Consider the following 16549-nt stretch of genomic DNA (forward strand, 5'->3'; position numbering starts at 1 on the left):
GATGATTTCGAGGCTAGAGTCGGTCAAGGGTCATACGTGAATGTAGCGGAGCCTACAGAACAAAAGAGGATGTCACAGCCGGAACTCCATTCCTCGAATGACCCGCTTCTTGAACTGTCACACCAAGCGGAACCCGCTATTTGATATGAAGGCGGAAAATTGCAAGAGATTATGAAAGTTATGGACCCTCACGCAACGTCCTCTTCCTCCTGTGCGAAGGGCTTCACGAATTCCGGGTCGACCGTGTGACTATCGATGCCGCGCAGTTGAGCCTCGATTCCGACAATACGCTGTTTTTCTTCATGGGCAGCCGTGTCACCAAAGATGAGATCCATATCTTCCAGCGTCTAAACAAGTCGTCGTGTTAGCGATGTCAAGTGGATAACCAAAGGCAAACCAAACATACCATTCCACGGGTCTCTGGGATAAAGAAGAAAGTGAACCCGAATGCCAGAAGGCAGAAAGCTGCGAAAAAGATATAGGTACCCCACGTGATTGAGTCGAGCATATCAGGGGTGACGAGGCCGATGATACTAGGTGCAAATGTCAACAATGAGTCATGACAATCTTGGATACAAAAAAGAAATGGCAAAAACAAAGGACTTTCTGGACATACAAGTTGCACATCCAAGTAGCGGAAGTTGTGATAGAAATAGCTTTGGAGCGTATGGATAGATTGAAAATTTCCGATGGCAGGACCCATCCGATAGGAGCTATATGCACATTAGCACGATCCACTTTCCATACAAAGTAGTAGACAAACAAACCAAAAGAGTACGAGAAGTTAATGTCGTAGATATAGATGAATGCGATCCCCGCCCACCCGGCAGATCGATGATGGATGAGATCCGACCCATAGGCCCCAATGATTGCACCCACGATTACCAGCGAGATACAAGTCCCCGTGGCACCAGACATGAGCAACACTCTCCGACCGACCTTGTCGATCAGGAACAGCGCGGGCAGTGTGCTAAGGCAGTTGATGATCCCGTAGACGCCGGTAGCGAGAAGGGAGCTCTATTTGATCGTGTTAGTCCACCAGCTGGTTTTGAGATAAACAGAAGATTTATAAGCGTACGGTATTTCCATCGAGGCCCAACTGAGCGAAGATTGTTGGGGCGTAGTAGATTATAGCTATTTGATAGGTTAGCACATGCCATCTATAACAGGAGGTATATGTCGTACCATTACAGCCCATAAACTGCTGAAAGAACATAATACAGCATCCGATTGCTAGACGCTTGAATCGTGCCCATGTGGTTACGAGTGAGATATACTATTGTTATCACCATCATCATTGACGAGTTAGAATGATACTCAACGTTGAATTGTGGGTATGTTGGGGAAAAGGTGAGGGGAACGAACCTGCGCAGCATGCAACCTGAACCCCGATAAATCAGGAAACCGTTCTCTAGCGAAGCTATTCTCCAGCATAATGGATGCTTTGATCTCGAGGTATTCATTCGTCAGGTCTGGGTTACTGGTTGATTGGCGACGTAGTCTGGATAATGCCTGGAGAGCCTCGTCGTCTCGTTCTTGCATTAGTAGCCATCTGGGGGAGTCGGGGAAGAAGAGCATCCCTATGCCGAGGGTTAGGGCTGGGATGACTTGGATGGCGAGTGGGAGACGCCAGGATGCTTCGGATTGACCGGTGCAGATGCCGTCCTGGGGGATGTCTGTGTAGGGGTCGAATGAGGGCGAGGAGGCGGTGCCGCCTGTGTAGGGAATGTTGGGGGCGCAGCGGGTGCCGCCGATGTAGTTGGTGCCGTAGTCGATCCAGTAGCTTATTAGGATGCCGATGGTGACGGAGACTGAGTGAGTTAGTGGGTGTGGTTGTGTGGTAAAATTGGGGGATACTCACGTTGTTGGAGAACGACGAGACCGCCGCGTATTTCGGGGATGGAGACCTGTTGGGTTGAGGATGAGTACTGTGGTTATTTTGTTGGATGTGTGGAGGAGGGTGTATATGTACCTCGGAGATATACAGAGGTACTACCATGGTTAGTTGGCCAACGGCTACGCCTGCGATTGCACGTCCTGGAGCGTGTGAGCTGTTGTCTGGGGAAAGGTGTTGGGAATGTCAATGAAGTGTAAATGCATACCCGCAAAGAGCATTGGTATATTGACGGCACCGCATTGAATGGCTGACCCGATGACGAATACAACGACAGCGAGGTTGATGGATAATTTGCGGCCTAGTCGGTCCACGATAGGGCCGTTGATGAGGGATCCAAACCAGGCAGCTATGGAGACAGTCAGTGACCGTACGTTCATATGAATGGAGTTATTGGCATGATGAGACATACAAATCAACAAAGTCGACACAAACCACCCCTTGAAGCTGCTGTCCATGTACACTCGTGGAAACCGGGCGCCGAATGATTGCATAGTTATCACACCGGAGACCACGCCCTGATCATAACCGAAGAGCAGTCCACCCAATGTGGAGAACTAGTAGATTTTGAATCAGGTCAGAACATTGCTTGATTCTTCAGAGCTGTATGAAACTCACCGATGCAACGCCCAGCAGGTAAGGGTTTTGGTATATCAGGGCAAAACCGCCATTGGGATTCTGAGTACTGGGAGCCATGACTGCATACTTCTTCAGTGTTAGACTCTTGACGTACAATCCACATATGACCAATATCCCGGGACAGTGTCTCCTTATAACTATGGCCAACTCACCTATGTTTATCTCTTCCCCGCGAAGGAGCATCAAGCTAGAACGGAGAGGTGTACTCCGTCCAATGGACACAGAATCCCACGTTCTGACGACGACAGCAAGAGGTTTAGAAACAACGTACGAGGGGTGTCAACTAGAGTATCAACGGAGTCGGAGAAGAGTACTCCGCAATAGGTACGTAGTGACTCGCCCCTGTCATGACAATAGCATCTAGAGGTGACACCGCAGAATGGATGGATGCGGGGAAAGGTTGAGAGGAAAGCGGAGTTGCTCCGTGGACCCCACCGTGGGGGGAAGAAGAACCAAAAATCGGGCCATGATTAGAGTTGTTGACTGAACATCAACAGTTCGGCCGGTGTGGGTTGTGGATGAGAAGATGATGACTCCTGTCCGATAGAGAAGAATCAGATGACGCTGGGCCATCATGTGATGATTATGGACCGGTTTAAAAATGAATTGTATTTTTGCCCGAAGCAGACCAGTGCAGCCTTAGGATCTAGGTACACAGACATCGCAAGATGTCTATGGATCTACCGGGTAAGCAGCCGAGACCGAGAATATTCCACTACCAGATATCAGTGCGGTTACTAACTAAATTCACAGATTATGTACGGCATTCAGCTCCCTCTTCCCCTCACACGTTCAGATCACAACACGTTGCGTCATAACTCCCCGATGCTACATGAAGCGGAATGATGACTCGATCACTTTGTCTAAGAGGTGGTACAGTCTGCTGTGGTGGCAGTTGTATCTCAAATAACATGAAATGAGGGGTTTTGTCACCGCATGCACGCCGGGTATATGATGCAACAGTCGCATGTGGGATGCTTATCGGCCACGCATTTGATAGGCTTCCAAGCAGCCACCATGCAAGACATTCCTGCAGACAAGGACCGAGGAGGTTTACAAACAAGATGTAGGACTTGTCATCCTTGGTCTGGGCTGGTTAACCCCGGGTGGCATGCGGGAAGCCTTGCGAACCCGCTTAAGCACTTTCTGACTGCGTGACTTTGCAGCTCGGTTATGCCATGCTTCGTTTGCCCACGGCATTGATGCACGCCATCCAGCAGTCGGATTCTAAAAGGGTAAATGAGTGGTCTTATCCCAAGTCTCACAATTTGCACCTAGAGCTGAAGCTAACCCACGCCCACCGAATGCGACGCATAGCATAGACGCTAAAAAGGAACAGACAGGCTGTTGGAGCAATTAGGAATACGAAGCAAATAAGCCACAACCTTGCCGATGCCATACTGATAACAATACGCTTCTTCGCCAAGCCAAGCATTAGGACAATAGCCTCCGTTCACCCTGCTGGAAACCAGACTTGCATATTCAATGGAAAGAGCGTAACACAAATTATTCAGGCGCTAAAGATCGTGGGAAATTCCGGTTCAAACTGCTGCTCACATGGCCGAAAAGGAAGAAGGCAATGGCCTTTCATTTGCGGGAATCGCTAGGCTCCCAGTGGATGGGTTCGAAATCCTGGTTCTGGAAATGGGCTTGATTGTATGGTGAACTACTGCAAGGGTTAGAATGTGGCACCGGCAAGTGCAGAAGGGCGTCATAAGCGGTGAGACGGAGATACTCACTTCTTGAACGGCGTGGTGACCGGAAGGGAGTGGCTGAGGTTGGGTTTCATCACTAGGGGGTTCAACCGGATTTGCGGCCCGTCAGACGACCGGGGCGGCAGGGAACTCATGGGCGGTGGTGGTGCCGACATCCGCGGCGGCGCTGGCGGGGGTGATGCAATAGACATGGGAGGTGATGCATGCATGGGGGGCGGCTGGTACACTTCCTGAGGGGGAGATACCCGGTACGGACTGGGAGGAGCCGCCGGCATCGGAGAGGGGGCCATGCCAAAAGAAGGGTCCATCATCAGATTGGGAATGGTCATCAAACTGGAGTTCACATCGAACGCGAGGGCACCTTGATCCCAGGGGGCATAGTCAGAAGTCATTGCGTATTGGTAATTAACCACGGGTTCCATATTCACAGTAGGTTCGGCTGGATAGAGAAGGTCATAGTGGCCCCTACGGCTATGTTAGCGTGATCCATGGCGCCCATTTGATTAGAGTCTGCGCATCGCAAATGAGACTCACGGGCGGTAAAGTAGGCAGATAGTCCCGCCAGTAGCCCGCGGCGGGGTTAGGAGATGAGGAGTGACCGCTTCACCTTCGCTGCGGTCGAGATACATGATCTCCACGGCGAATCCGGACCCCTCGATTACCCCATCCACCAAGGCTTGGAGGCCTATCTCGTCGATTTCCGTTCTGACCACGTCTATTCGTGTCGCGCAATATTGCTCGAGGGGCATGGAGAGGAAGGCTTCGTATCGAGACGGGTGAAGTTTCATCCAGGCGCTTGTTAGCAGCTGTAGTACGTTGCGTATTAACATGTCAGTCGCAAAACCCCACATCCCCGGTCGATATGCGGGAAGAAAATAGCAGCGCTGCAAGGATCACTGACCCTGAAATGAGTGATGATAGCATTTGAATTGTACTCTTCGTTGAATGCATTGACGAGGAAAGTCTCATCCCGGATGCCGTTTTGGATGGCAGTGCTTATCTGGTTGAAAACCTCCTCTGTTGCATCCACGAAAATCTCGTATAGGTGTTCTTCTTGACCCGTTTGGTCGAGGAGTGCGTTCATCGCCTTTATCCGCACCAATTCATGGTGTACCTGCATTGGATTCTGAAGGTTGAGCAAGTTCTCAAAGTATCCAAATGCAACGGCTACACAGTGTAAGCAAACCTCCATCGCCAATGATACGGGAGTGATTACCTCTCCAACCACAATTTCCGTCTCCTTTCATGGTTCGTGTCAGAGGGTGCGTTATAGCAAGAGCCTGTTGGAACCACTGTGAGTCACTTCGGCTCCCACTTCCGGGGGGTTGAAGGAGTGACAAGTGAAGGAGCGTACATTGGTCTTGGTGGCAAATGTCGGATCCGCATTTGCATACTCCATAGCAATGACGCTACTGGACTGTTTCGTAGACACTGGAGGGCCCTTCAAATGCACGTGTGAGCCGGATAGTCTGGACATGGATCATCAAGTCCCTTACCTGAACGTCGGGTTGAAACTCATTGGAGAGTTTCTGGAACCTCTCCATTTCGGCGGTCGAAAGGGTGTTCATGTTGAAGATAAAATTGTTGCCTGGATGATAAAGGGCGTTTGAAAGTTGCGAGTATCCGTGATCGAAGAATGCGGATGAATGAGGGTGTTGAGGATAGAAGCCGGAAGTTGAATCCTGGTTGATAGGGTCGAAATGGTTCCAGGGAAGATCCGACAGGGACATCGCATAGAAAGACGTGGGATATACGGCTTCAGGAGCAGTCGCTTAGGGATGGAGAAGTCGCCAGAAGCCTTTCCTTAGTAGGGAGACAGGACCTTTATTCACTTAGCGAAGAACATGATGGAAGAACGTAATACACACGAGACAAATGAGCATCGTTTGAAACAAAGTTCTTGTGTGACACAGTGATGACCAGCCGGCTGGGTCTATTCACTGATGTAACCGACCTACTATGTGACGTCCTTAGCATATCTCGTAAAGCCGGTAGCCGTGCAGAAGATGTAGGAGGGCTGTTTCTCGGGAATTCATCCGTGAAGAGACGAACAGACTCAGCCAATGGTGAAGAGAGAAGCAACTGATCTACCAAGGATGTGGGAAGGTGCTAGCAGAGATGATGAACCAAAGCCGGTTGCCAGCCGCAGAATCACGTCCACGGGATCCGACGCTGGCATTGGAAAGGCAAGAAGGATCAAGACTCGCGGGACCGAGGTACCAAAAACAGGATGGAGGAATAGAGGATCAAGATGAGAAAAGGGAGGGGCTGACATAGCCGGGGAAAGGGGAGGTCAGAGGCAGCTGAGCAGGCAGAGACATAGAGTACGCAATCATGCACTTGGCTCGAGGGATGCGAGAGCCAGAGATGAAAGAGCATCTGGCGATGCTGAGTGGCGCGCAAGGCCACGGCCTCTGCACTCAATCAACCCTCCTTTACAAGAAAACTTTCCAGGCCGGCGAACGCCAGACAGAATGGGGTGGAAAAGGATTCCCACACGGTTGACATGCCAGCACTCACACGCCTTGCATCTGATGCGCTGGGAGATGTAACGGATGCTACTCCATCGTCGATTGGGTGCCTTTGGAAGAATTGCAAGGTACCCGGAACGCCACTGGGATTAAAGATCGGGGTGGGTGTTTGATGGTCGGGGAGAGCCAAGACAGTAATGATGGATGCAGAGAAAGCCGCAAGAACGAGAAATAAAGGGATAAAGAGGGGAGAAAGTGTTGGGTGGGAAGAAAGGGCAAAAGCGAAGGAATGGGGGAGAGAATAGTACAAAGAGAAGCGGGATGCGAAGGTAAGATAACACAAACCGGCAAGGTGATGTCAAAGCCCATTGAAAGGAAAAGCGTGGTTGGACCTACTGGAAATCTGCAACAAAGCTCTCTCACTCTCTACGGCTGAAGTGCATACGTCCCAGGTGTGTCACATGTGCCGTGGCATCAATGCTTGGGATGCGTCGGTGAAAGTGGCCGATGGAAATCGAAGGGTGTTATACTATGCCCCAAAGCGGTAATGATGATAGACAGTCCGTCGCTCTTCGGAATGGCGGGAGATCCAGTAAGATAGAAGTGGTTTTTTGTTTTGAGGGGCAAAAGGGTGAGGAAAGTGGGCGGGCCAAAGTGTGGGCGGGAAACTGTAAAGTGTGGGAGGGGGAGGGTAAAGAGGACTCGAGGAAAAGGCTGAACGATGGATTCTGGATGGTCAGGGCGACCGGCTAATCACTTGACGGGAAAGTGGAAGACAGGATGATGGATGATGGATGATGGGATGAACAGATTTAAGGTAGGGGGAAGAGAAAAAAGACTGGTAGACCGAGCAGGGATGTGGAAGAACCTAATAGTGGTGGTAGTAAGTAATGTAAGAGTACTCCGTAGTAGATAAGTAGACGGATAATAAGATAGATAGATATTGATGAAGGGGGGTGGAGGGAAAAGGCAAGTAAATAGAGTGTCAAGACAAGACGAGTCAAATCAATGCCATATCCCGAATATTTTTAAAACCCCGAGGTGACCCAGGGTTTAATAAGGAAGAAAATTAAGCAGCCAGCAATGGAAGGATGGATGCGTTCGTGGAGAATGGAGAGAGAGAGAGAGAAAAGAGAGAAAAATAAAAATAATAATATTAATTCGAGGAAAAGAAAGGCTAACTGACTGACTGACCTTCAACAACAAGGCCGGGCGCGGGGTTTCCGACGGGGTCGTTCATACATACATACAGTCCAAATACAAGTTCGGTCAAGTCGGTCTGCTTGTCACGACTCGCTAGCGGATGGATGCGTGCTTTGCTTGAAAAGTGTGTGTTTCCATCAGCATGGATAGTCCAAAATTATTCAAGTCGGTCTCAATCAACCAGGGTCATTTTATTCCTTTTTAATTTTTTTCACTCATACAAAAATAAATAGATTATTTTTCTTTTCTTTTTCTTAATCACTAATTTACGCACTCATGCACAATCACTTCCACCCATCACCACTTCTATTGCTATCTACCCCTAGAACAAGGCAGGCGGCGAAACTATTGTAATAGTGTTGAACGAAGCCTCCGGGACCGGTGGATGGAATTGGAATCCTGGAATGCACGGGTGGACAAAACTGCCGGAAGAAATACTAAACCATGACGTTTCGAATGGTTGATATTCAGGCCAGCAGCAACCGAACCACCAAACGATGCAAGACATTGCTGGTCAATCATCCTCACAGCGTTTGGATATCAATGATCGGCTGGACTTGCTTTGTAACTTCAGGGCGGTATCGTTTTGTTTTGTTTTTCTGCTTTAAAAACTGGCCCATGCAGGAAACATCAACGTCTACAAACGAGGACTGACCTGACTGACTACTTTTTTTCCATCTCCCTTTGTACTAGTGAAAACCAAACTAGGCACAACTACTAGTTGACACAATAATACAATGCCAGCGAACCGCCAATAACAATCTCTCACTCAGAAACAGAAACAAACTAGGCTCACAACATCATTCGACAACAACACCTAAGAAGGAATAAAAGGAAAATAACGAAAATAAGAAGAATTATAATGATTATAATTTGCTAATTCTCATCTACTATTTGTGTGGTGGGTATAACTACCGCCCCCTCTTCGGTAGGGTAAAACAAAACCTCACCATCGCTTGACTTACAGCAGCACAAGTTGAAAAAGTGCAGCGGAAGAGCCGGTTGGACGGGGACCCAATGGGGATGATCATCGTCTGGCGGTCATCCCCATCCAGTGCAACAGTCGGAGGTGGTACTTGCTCCTGATTCATGTTCGACGGGATGGGATTGGATCCATCCACCCACCCGTCATTCAGTCTGTCCATCCAGCTGGCTGAAGAAGTCCTGCTTAACCCACCTCACGCTGGTTCTCATCTACTCCGGACATACTACGGGATGATCCTCATCGGCGTAAAAATAGAATAAAGGAGAATTTGAGGGAAAAACAGGGCGAGATTTACCCATGGAAGGGAAAGGGTGAATAGGGACAGCCGGGGCATCCTGATTGATAAGCCAAGCTGTTTAATAGTTACAAAAAAGGAACATCTACATATGGAGTACATAGGGAGTATATCCCCTTACTACTTACTTCTTCACGAATTTACGATGCCGTAGATACCATCACGAGGCAAGGTGGTGAACGAACTCTGATTGGCTGCGAAGGTTCCAACCCACGGGATCAGTCCGGGTGCTCAGATCGCAGTCCTTGTAGGGTCGGAAATGGGGTTTAGCAATCAAAACGAGATGTAAAAAAGACAAAATACCTAACTTTGAGGGGGGTGTCGTATTCTCCCTCCTAGCATATTGCCGATGAGCGATCGATGATAGTGACGATTATGATGGTGCTGATTAGGGAAAAGACAACGACGAATAATAACTAAACTAAATAAGTGAAGGCGTGAGACAACCATTGTAACATGCCAGAGAACAGCCATAGGCCAACCATCGGCCACACTTCCACTCATACTCATACTTAATACACGCTCTTCCACACAACTCATTCATCTGCCGCTGGGGGAGCAGAAACGAACGCCCGATCTCGATACAACCGATGACCCCTAGCTACCTGCGCCTCTTGATCCTCCATGCACTCGAGAACGGCCACATGTCCTGGCAGGATAGCCGACAAATCCGCTTGACTGGCGGAGTAGCTGCAGCAGTGCCGGTCTAGCAGAACGACTAGTAATCTGATTAGAGCAAAACCATTGTGGTTGCTTGGAATCCGAGATTGACTCCTGCCTAGTCAACTATCCCAGAGCTAACTCGGGCGAGTGGGAGCCGGTCTCAACACCAGTCTGTCTTAGCGCTTGCAGCTGCATTTACGGCCGACGAACCTGCCCTTGTCTCCACGCACGCGCCCTGCTCGATCCAACACCGCTGGACGGTGTAAAAAGGGACAAGTCATTCCCGGGTAGATAGCTTGTCGAGTTTATTTCAATTTAATTTATCGTCCATCCGCGCACTGCTACCAGCCGTCTTGCATGCAGAAGCTCCAAGTGCGGAGTCGGAATCTGCGACAAGACACGGGATTCCGCCGGTGCCTCACTGCTCCCAGTGCGCGCACGCTCTGCTGTTTTCTCCCTCATTTCCCTCATTTTCCCGGTCTAACTCTCTGCCCTTGTCTCCGTGGCTTCGCTGTCTCGTTGCTTCCTAAGCACTAAACTTCCACGGCCCCAGCTTGAGACATATCTCTCAAGTGTGGATGGTTGTTGTTGATGATGATGATGATGATCGAGGTGGTGGTGGTTATGGTGATGGTGGTGTTGGCAAAGTCTTATTTCTCCTTCACGTATCACTGCTTACTTCCGACCACAACGTGTCTGTCGGTCTGTACCGATGAACATACTAAACGATCTACTAAACCACTGACCTCTCCCTCTCTCTCAAAACCCCCGGACAATCAATCAATCACACGGTCAAATTCCATCCCATCCTCCCCAATCCCATCACAGTTGACCGCCGCACGGATTTTGTACAGTAAGGCCTCCAACCACCACACCGGGACCGCAAGAAGCAACGGGCGAGCATCAACGTTGATTGCACTGGTATCTGACAAGGGGATCAGACCACCGTAAGATGGTAAGACCTCTGGTGCCATCCTGTCGGTGTGACTAGCCATCCAGTCAGCCCTCCGGATTGTGACCATGGCCATGGACAAGGATCGTAATCAACCGCGTCTCCTACCGCATGGGGAGAAGGTTGCCAAAACCGCATCAAATGGCCCGAGATGGCAGGCTACCAATGACTCTGGCTCCAGGAAGATTCTCGATCCAACTAAGAGGGGGCTTGCATATGCTACCTCGGAAGCCGCTCCGAAATCCATCCATCGTCCGTCCGCTCTCAGGATCCCTGATCGCTTGCTTATTCCGCCTTCCTTCCCCCCTCCCTCTAACAAAGGTCGGTCTCTGTGCGCGCTCCCTGGCCGGGGATACATGGTACATGGTACATATGCTACTAGCTATGGGGTGGTGGGTGGTGCTTTGTTAGGTGCCTCACTGCCGATAGGATCACTACGAGTAAGTAAGTAAGTAAGTAAGTAAGTATGGGGTCCCTTGTAGCCCACCAGGTCCGCAAAGCCTGGTTGCCTCGTCCGCTGTACGTACTTTGTCACGGCACTTGACACATCACAGAGCACAGAGTACCTGAATCTCACCTTTCTTTGTTTCATTCTCTTGCTTTCTTTTTTTCCCTCACTTTTTCTTCTCATTTTCTTTTTTTTTCTCTTCCTTCCCTCCCCTCCCGCCATTCATGCAAGATGATATCGTTCCGATTCGTCCCAACAGAATTCTAGGCTAGGGTATCCGTCGTCAGTTACGGAGGACTTGTCATGACTGTACAGTAGGAAAAGAGACCTGCACTTGCATTTCGCGACAGACGAATGCAGCATAAATCAGCGAAAAAGCAACTCGATAAATAAACCAAAATAAGGACATCTGGCAGCTGCGGATGTGGAGACTGACACATCGCAGGGGATCTGGCCATTCTATCTTGACAGTGTCAACTGTCACTGAAAAGAGAGAGGAAGAGGGTACTATACTAGTAGTATTTTGGCAGCGACCCTATCATTCGAGGCATGCATCTACCTCGGTGTATTCTCGGTTCATTGCAAAGACAAAACGTCTTTACACACCGGTAACTGACACTTATCCCAGATCCCTGAAGGCACATTCAAAGAGTTACGGAAGGAAAAGCCCTGCAACTGCCTGTCGAACGGATGTGCTGTGCACATACTATTACGCACACCCACCCGGATAAGCAATATAGATAACTTTCGTAGCTAGTCAGGTAGCTACTGCTACTATCTCCGTAGAATAGCTATCCGTCTTCTACATACCTACAGTAGGTTCATTGAGAAAGCTCCGTAAGCAAGCCTAAAAAGTCCGGCCAGGCCCTCCCGTCACTGATTCCACGAATAAGATGACTAGAGAAGCAAACACACAGCCGACCATGACAACTTAGACACATCCACAACTCACCATCTCACACACCGACCCAACTACGTACTACGACAGCTACTTACTAGTTACTACAGTAGTTACTAGTCAACTACCGTCCTGATCGGCATTCAATCCTCTCCCCGCGTCAATCCCCATCCCCTTCCGTCCCGATCGATAAGTAAACAAGAAAAAGAAAGCTCCAGTTTCCCCTTGTGCAACTTCAACAATCAAGTTCTTAGACCCTATTGTTCCCACTTTTTAATCCCGCATACTCCAATCTAGACCCTGGTTCATCACGCACTTCCACTATACCTACAAGATACTAAGTAAGTATCTTTTCTACCTGGATGACAATCCTATGCTGTGTTGTGTTAGTAGTACTCCGTATTTACCCCGAGAGATCTCGATTGGGTACCTATACCCTTTACCCCCCCCCCCCCCCCTCTCACTCCCCAGTTTCACCTTGAGTTAGGTACCTACCTCTGCCTCACTTTCTGCTGCATCTCTTAGGTACCTAATACTTTCGAGTACCCAACATTTGCGCCCCGAAGGATGTTCAATGTTCAAAAGTACCTCTCTTCCTACCTACCTACCTACTGAACAGGGTACATACAGTTGGGGCTTGCAGATTGCCAACTTTCCTAAACTGCCTGTCAGCTGCACGATGGAGAGTATAACCTGGTAGGAAGGCAGAACAGTAGGCAAGTAATTGATTGCTTTTTGTCTGCACCATGCAGTGCATACATAGTTACTTTCCACACAAGATAGCGGATTTCTTCGGCCGAGTTTGTTTCGTCTTTGAGACATTGACATTGGGATGGCTACTTGTCTACCGACGGAGTATTTACTTCGTGATGCACTTTGCTTGCAGCTGTCACCATGCCTACTGCCTACTTACACACCAGCTTAGGGCATAGCGCCTACGCAATTCAATCTGTGCTTCTGCTTTAGTGTCCTTCCTGCCATCTGTAAGCACCCGATAATCACTGTCTAGAATCAACAATGACCTTTTTTTTATCTCTTTCTTTTGTCCATGTCAAACCATCCACACACCTACAAATCAAACTAAGCACGTCGCACATCTGTGTACCCTCAAACCTTTCTCTCCCTCCCCATTGTAATCCCAACCAATCCATCCACTACCTTTCTTCCTTTCCTCCTTCCACAACATACATACATACACAAAAGTCCACCCCAGCACTTACCAGCAAACAACCATCACACCACCCATGCACACTCCCCGGTATAACAACCCAAAATAAGTCCCAAAATAAAGTTTAGACAATCAATCAATCAATCAATCAACCAAGTAAGTGTCTAGTCTAGTCTACCCCAATACCAGGATACACCCAGAACGCCTCGCCTCGCCTCACCCCCCATACGTATCAAGACCCTGTACAGTACTTTCCATCAAAGGGAGGGGCGTCAAACATGCATACAATAGATACTACGGAGTACATAAGTAGTAGGTAGGTACATATGATGCGTATGATGCAGTCAACCATTCCCCGGACGAATAGGACGCTTGTCGGGAGTGCATTAGAGGTACAAGGACAAGTACATAGTGAATTGACGGGATACAAAGTATACTACTACGTCCCTTAGAATAATTAGTACCATCAGTAAATAGTCTAGACCCATCGATAGCCAGCAAGCAAGCCAGCAAGTAAGCAAGTAAGTTATTCAGCCTGATAGATTACTACACCCTAGCTAACTAATTCCTAACTATAGTAGTAGGGTACTTTCCATCCCACATGGTTGCAAAGAAACCAACCAAAACCCGAACCGGGATATGTGAACCTGAACCTGAACATGACCTGTCACGACAACCGATTCAGGAGGAGAGGGGTGGGTTGTGGCGGCCTCGGGATAACAGGGGTTTTAACTTGATTTATTATTGTCTAGGATGTGGATGTGGTATTACTTAATGTGTGTGTGATCTGGTCAGACTGTTTCTTTTTTTCCCGGGTGTTACTTACTTTACTTGAACTGATATCTGCTGGGATCTGGGATAGCATGGATTATCATATTATCTGTGTATCAGTCTGTGTGTGTGAGTGTCAGAGAGTGTGATTAACAAAAGTACCTCTTACTGTTGTGGATGTGCCTGGGGAACGAAAAGGGAATTGTGTGGCTTAGGGGCTTTGACTTCCTACTTACTTGCTGTAGTTTAGTTGGAGGAATGGGAAAGAGTTCCATGTTCCATGGTCCGCTGCCCACCCCCCGGCCCTTTTGGTGATTTTAGTGTCTTGGTGGCTTACGGATGGGCTATCTAGATGCCGTGCGCATTGGTATTTCTATGATATCATTGTTTTGGTTTGGTCTGTAGGGTGTGATGATTGATTGATTGATGGAGCAATGTTGTGTCATGATTTCATTCCTTATCCTTACTTCGTAACCCTGTGTGTGTGTGTTTCTCTAAAGTGTATGGGCTATGACGCAGAAATGGTTTAGTTGGATGAATGGATGGGACAATGCATTGCCCTCCCTAGACGCCTCCCAGGCCCAGCTTCGTTCCAGACCCTCCGCCGCCGCCTCTGCCTCGGTGTCCACCCCGCAGTCGGCGACCACCAGCGCGTAATCCTGCAGGCGGTTCATCTCCAAACCCGGGTTGAAACATGGGCCCTCCTCCTCTCATACCGTGCAGCTGTGAAGGATCTTCCCTGAATCCATCCCCGTCGTTCAACGTCGCTTGCCAGAGAGACCGCAATGATGCGTTCCACTCCTGGAGTGCCCGCAGCCGGTCCACGTCGCTAGCGCTTTCAACCTCCACTATCCCGTTTTCCTGGTCGATCTTGGCATTGAGCTTCTTGTCCAGGATCAGGAAGCTCAGGATGTCTTGTACCTCGGGTACCGAGACCCGGATGTGCTTCGAGATGAACTTGAGGGTAAATCGTGTGTACGGTGCGATCAATTTGAGAACAGCCTTCGTCCGCATGTTTCGGCTGACCTCGTCGATATTCTCGGCGATGAAGGGATCGGCCAGGACGTCCGGGTTTTTGCTAAGGATAGCTTCGTATGCGTGGATGTCGTCGCGTTGGAATGCATCGACTAGATCGGTCATAGCGGATATGCGGGGGTCGTTCTTGTACGGCTTGGTCTCTTGGGAATAAAATGGGTTGATATCCGATTTCATCAACATCGTGGTCAACACGAGATACTTGAGCACCTGGATTCGCTGTATTGAGCCCGCCTCATCGTAGTTTCGGAATGACTCGAAGAAGTCGCTCTGCGCTTCCTCCCAATTCTCCTCACTCATGTGCATCTTTCCTCCGCATTCTCGGATGATACCCATGATCTTGGGGTGCGGCACCGCCGACCGGACTCGAAGGGCACGCTGGTAGAGCGCTTTTAGTCGCTTGTTGTTCTTCGTCTCGGCATACATCTGTATCTCTAGGGCGTATAGTTCGAGGAGATATGTTCCTTTGCTGGGATCGTCGGTTCCATCTTCCCGCTGGCATGCCCGGTGCAGCTCCCGCACCTTCTTGCTTAGCTGACCGTACTCTTTCCGTTCCAGCCAAAGACGCGCCAACTTGATGTTTGTCTTCAACCATAGTCGCTCGTTGTTGGTATTTTGGAATGAGCGCAAAGTCAGAGAATAGAATTCCTCCATGCACTGGTAAGCTGTGTCATCGTCCGATCCCTTCTCGATATAATCTAGCATGTTGTTGATGGACTTTTCGGAGTAATTACGAGTGACGGCCGACTTGACGTAAGTGAGGAGCTCTCTGTAGTGTTCAACGGCCTGGAAAATCAGTATCTTATCATCGTGAGCCAAGAGCGCAGTGACGCCTTACATCGCTATATCTCCCAAGTTTGAATTCCAACTTGATAGCCTGCTTCAGTCCTTTGAACCCCCTGGACTACCGTCAGCACCTTACCTGAACCATCACTGACGAACACGGCCTCTTACCAGTCGCCCTTGTCTTGTTCTAGATCCGGAACACCCAGAAATTCATCGATGGCCTCCTCCGGGTTGTCTATCTTCATCTGTTTGGCATTATAGTATTTGTTCTCGATACCGACGTCTCCCGATTCGTCATCGTCTGCATCCTCGTACTCGAAGTCGTAACTGCGACAGTCCAGCTGGTTAGCGGCCGCGGCCATCGGCGGGCTGAAGGGACAACATAGGCTTACTCCTCGTCACCCGAATCTTGCATGAAATCATCATCGTCAGACATTATGAACGGATTAATCCTCGCTGCGTTCTGGGGTATCTAAAAGATTCAAAAACTGAGAGGCAAAAGAGGATCGACTGCGTGCTAGAAGACCGATGGAGATAAGAGATGGAAGGAGATGAAGGTGAGTGAGGAATGGAGAGCTTCCGCGCCTATCGGAGCCTGGGGCCAAAGTTCGAGGTTCCCCGCCTTT

At 49.2% G+C, this 16549-nt stretch overlaps 4 protein-coding genes across 4 annotated transcripts; 1 reads left to right on the forward strand and 3 right to left on the reverse strand.

Annotated features, from left to right (window-relative positions):
* Positions 1 to 188: 188 nt before the first annotated feature.
* BO79DRAFT_242901 (sugar porter family MFS transporter) lies at positions 189 to 2954 on the reverse strand (the record flags this gene model as incomplete). Its single annotated transcript, XM_025685241.1, has 13 exons — positions 2686 to 2954; positions 2513 to 2599; positions 2307 to 2451; positions 2103 to 2243; positions 1973 to 2037; positions 1862 to 1907; positions 1366 to 1811; positions 1186 to 1276; positions 1079 to 1134; positions 768 to 1017; positions 617 to 713; positions 407 to 533; positions 189 to 347 (listed from the first exon to the last, which is right to left on the reverse strand). Exons 2-13 carry the CDS (start codon positions 2588 to 2590, stop codon positions 189 to 191), a joined length of 1701 nt encoding a protein of 566 aa, XP_025543423.1. The 5' UTR covers positions 2591 to 2599; positions 2686 to 2954.
* A 788-nt stretch (positions 2955 to 3742) lies between these two features.
* BO79DRAFT_274968 (OTU family ubiquitin thioesterase) lies at positions 3743 to 5978 on the reverse strand (the record flags this gene model as incomplete). The annotated part of the gene is made up of 7 exons (XM_025687638.1): positions 3743 to 4202; positions 4273 to 4713; positions 4783 to 5054; positions 5150 to 5415; positions 5465 to 5528; positions 5603 to 5689; positions 5745 to 5978. The coding sequence occupies 7 exons, from the start codon at positions 5976 to 5978 to the stop codon at positions 4121 to 4123; spliced, it is 1446 nt and encodes a 481-aa protein (XP_025543424.1). The 3' UTR covers positions 3743 to 4120.
* A 4907-nt stretch (positions 5979 to 10885) lies between these two features.
* BO79DRAFT_242903 (uncharacterized protein) lies at positions 10886 to 11387 on the forward strand (the record flags this gene model as incomplete). The annotated part of the gene is made up of 3 exons (XM_025685242.1): positions 10886 to 11261; positions 11300 to 11336; positions 11372 to 11387. The coding sequence occupies 3 exons, from the start codon at positions 10886 to 10888 to the stop codon at positions 11385 to 11387; spliced, it is 429 nt and encodes a 142-aa protein (XP_025543425.1).
* Positions 11388 to 14531: 3144 nt separating this feature from the next.
* Positions 14532 to 16462, reverse strand: BO79DRAFT_235200 (putative COP9 signalosome subunit 2 (CsnB)). Its single transcript, XM_025684456.1, has 4 exons — positions 16316 to 16462; positions 16092 to 16250; positions 15976 to 16036; positions 14532 to 15923 (listed from the first exon to the last, which is right to left on the reverse strand). The coding sequence occupies exons 1-4, from the start codon at positions 16357 to 16359 to the stop codon at positions 14667 to 14669; spliced, it is 1521 nt and encodes a 506-aa protein (XP_025543426.1). The 5' UTR covers positions 16360 to 16462; the 3' UTR covers positions 14532 to 14666.
* Positions 16463 to 16549: the final 87 nt, after the last annotated feature.

Source organism: Aspergillus costaricaensis, assembly GCF_003184835.1.
Source record: "Aspergillus costaricaensis CBS 115574 unplaced genomic scaffold BO79scaffold_4, whole genome shotgun sequence".
Classification (NCBI taxonomy): Eukaryota; Fungi; Ascomycota; class Eurotiomycetes; order Eurotiales; family Aspergillaceae; genus Aspergillus; species Aspergillus costaricensis.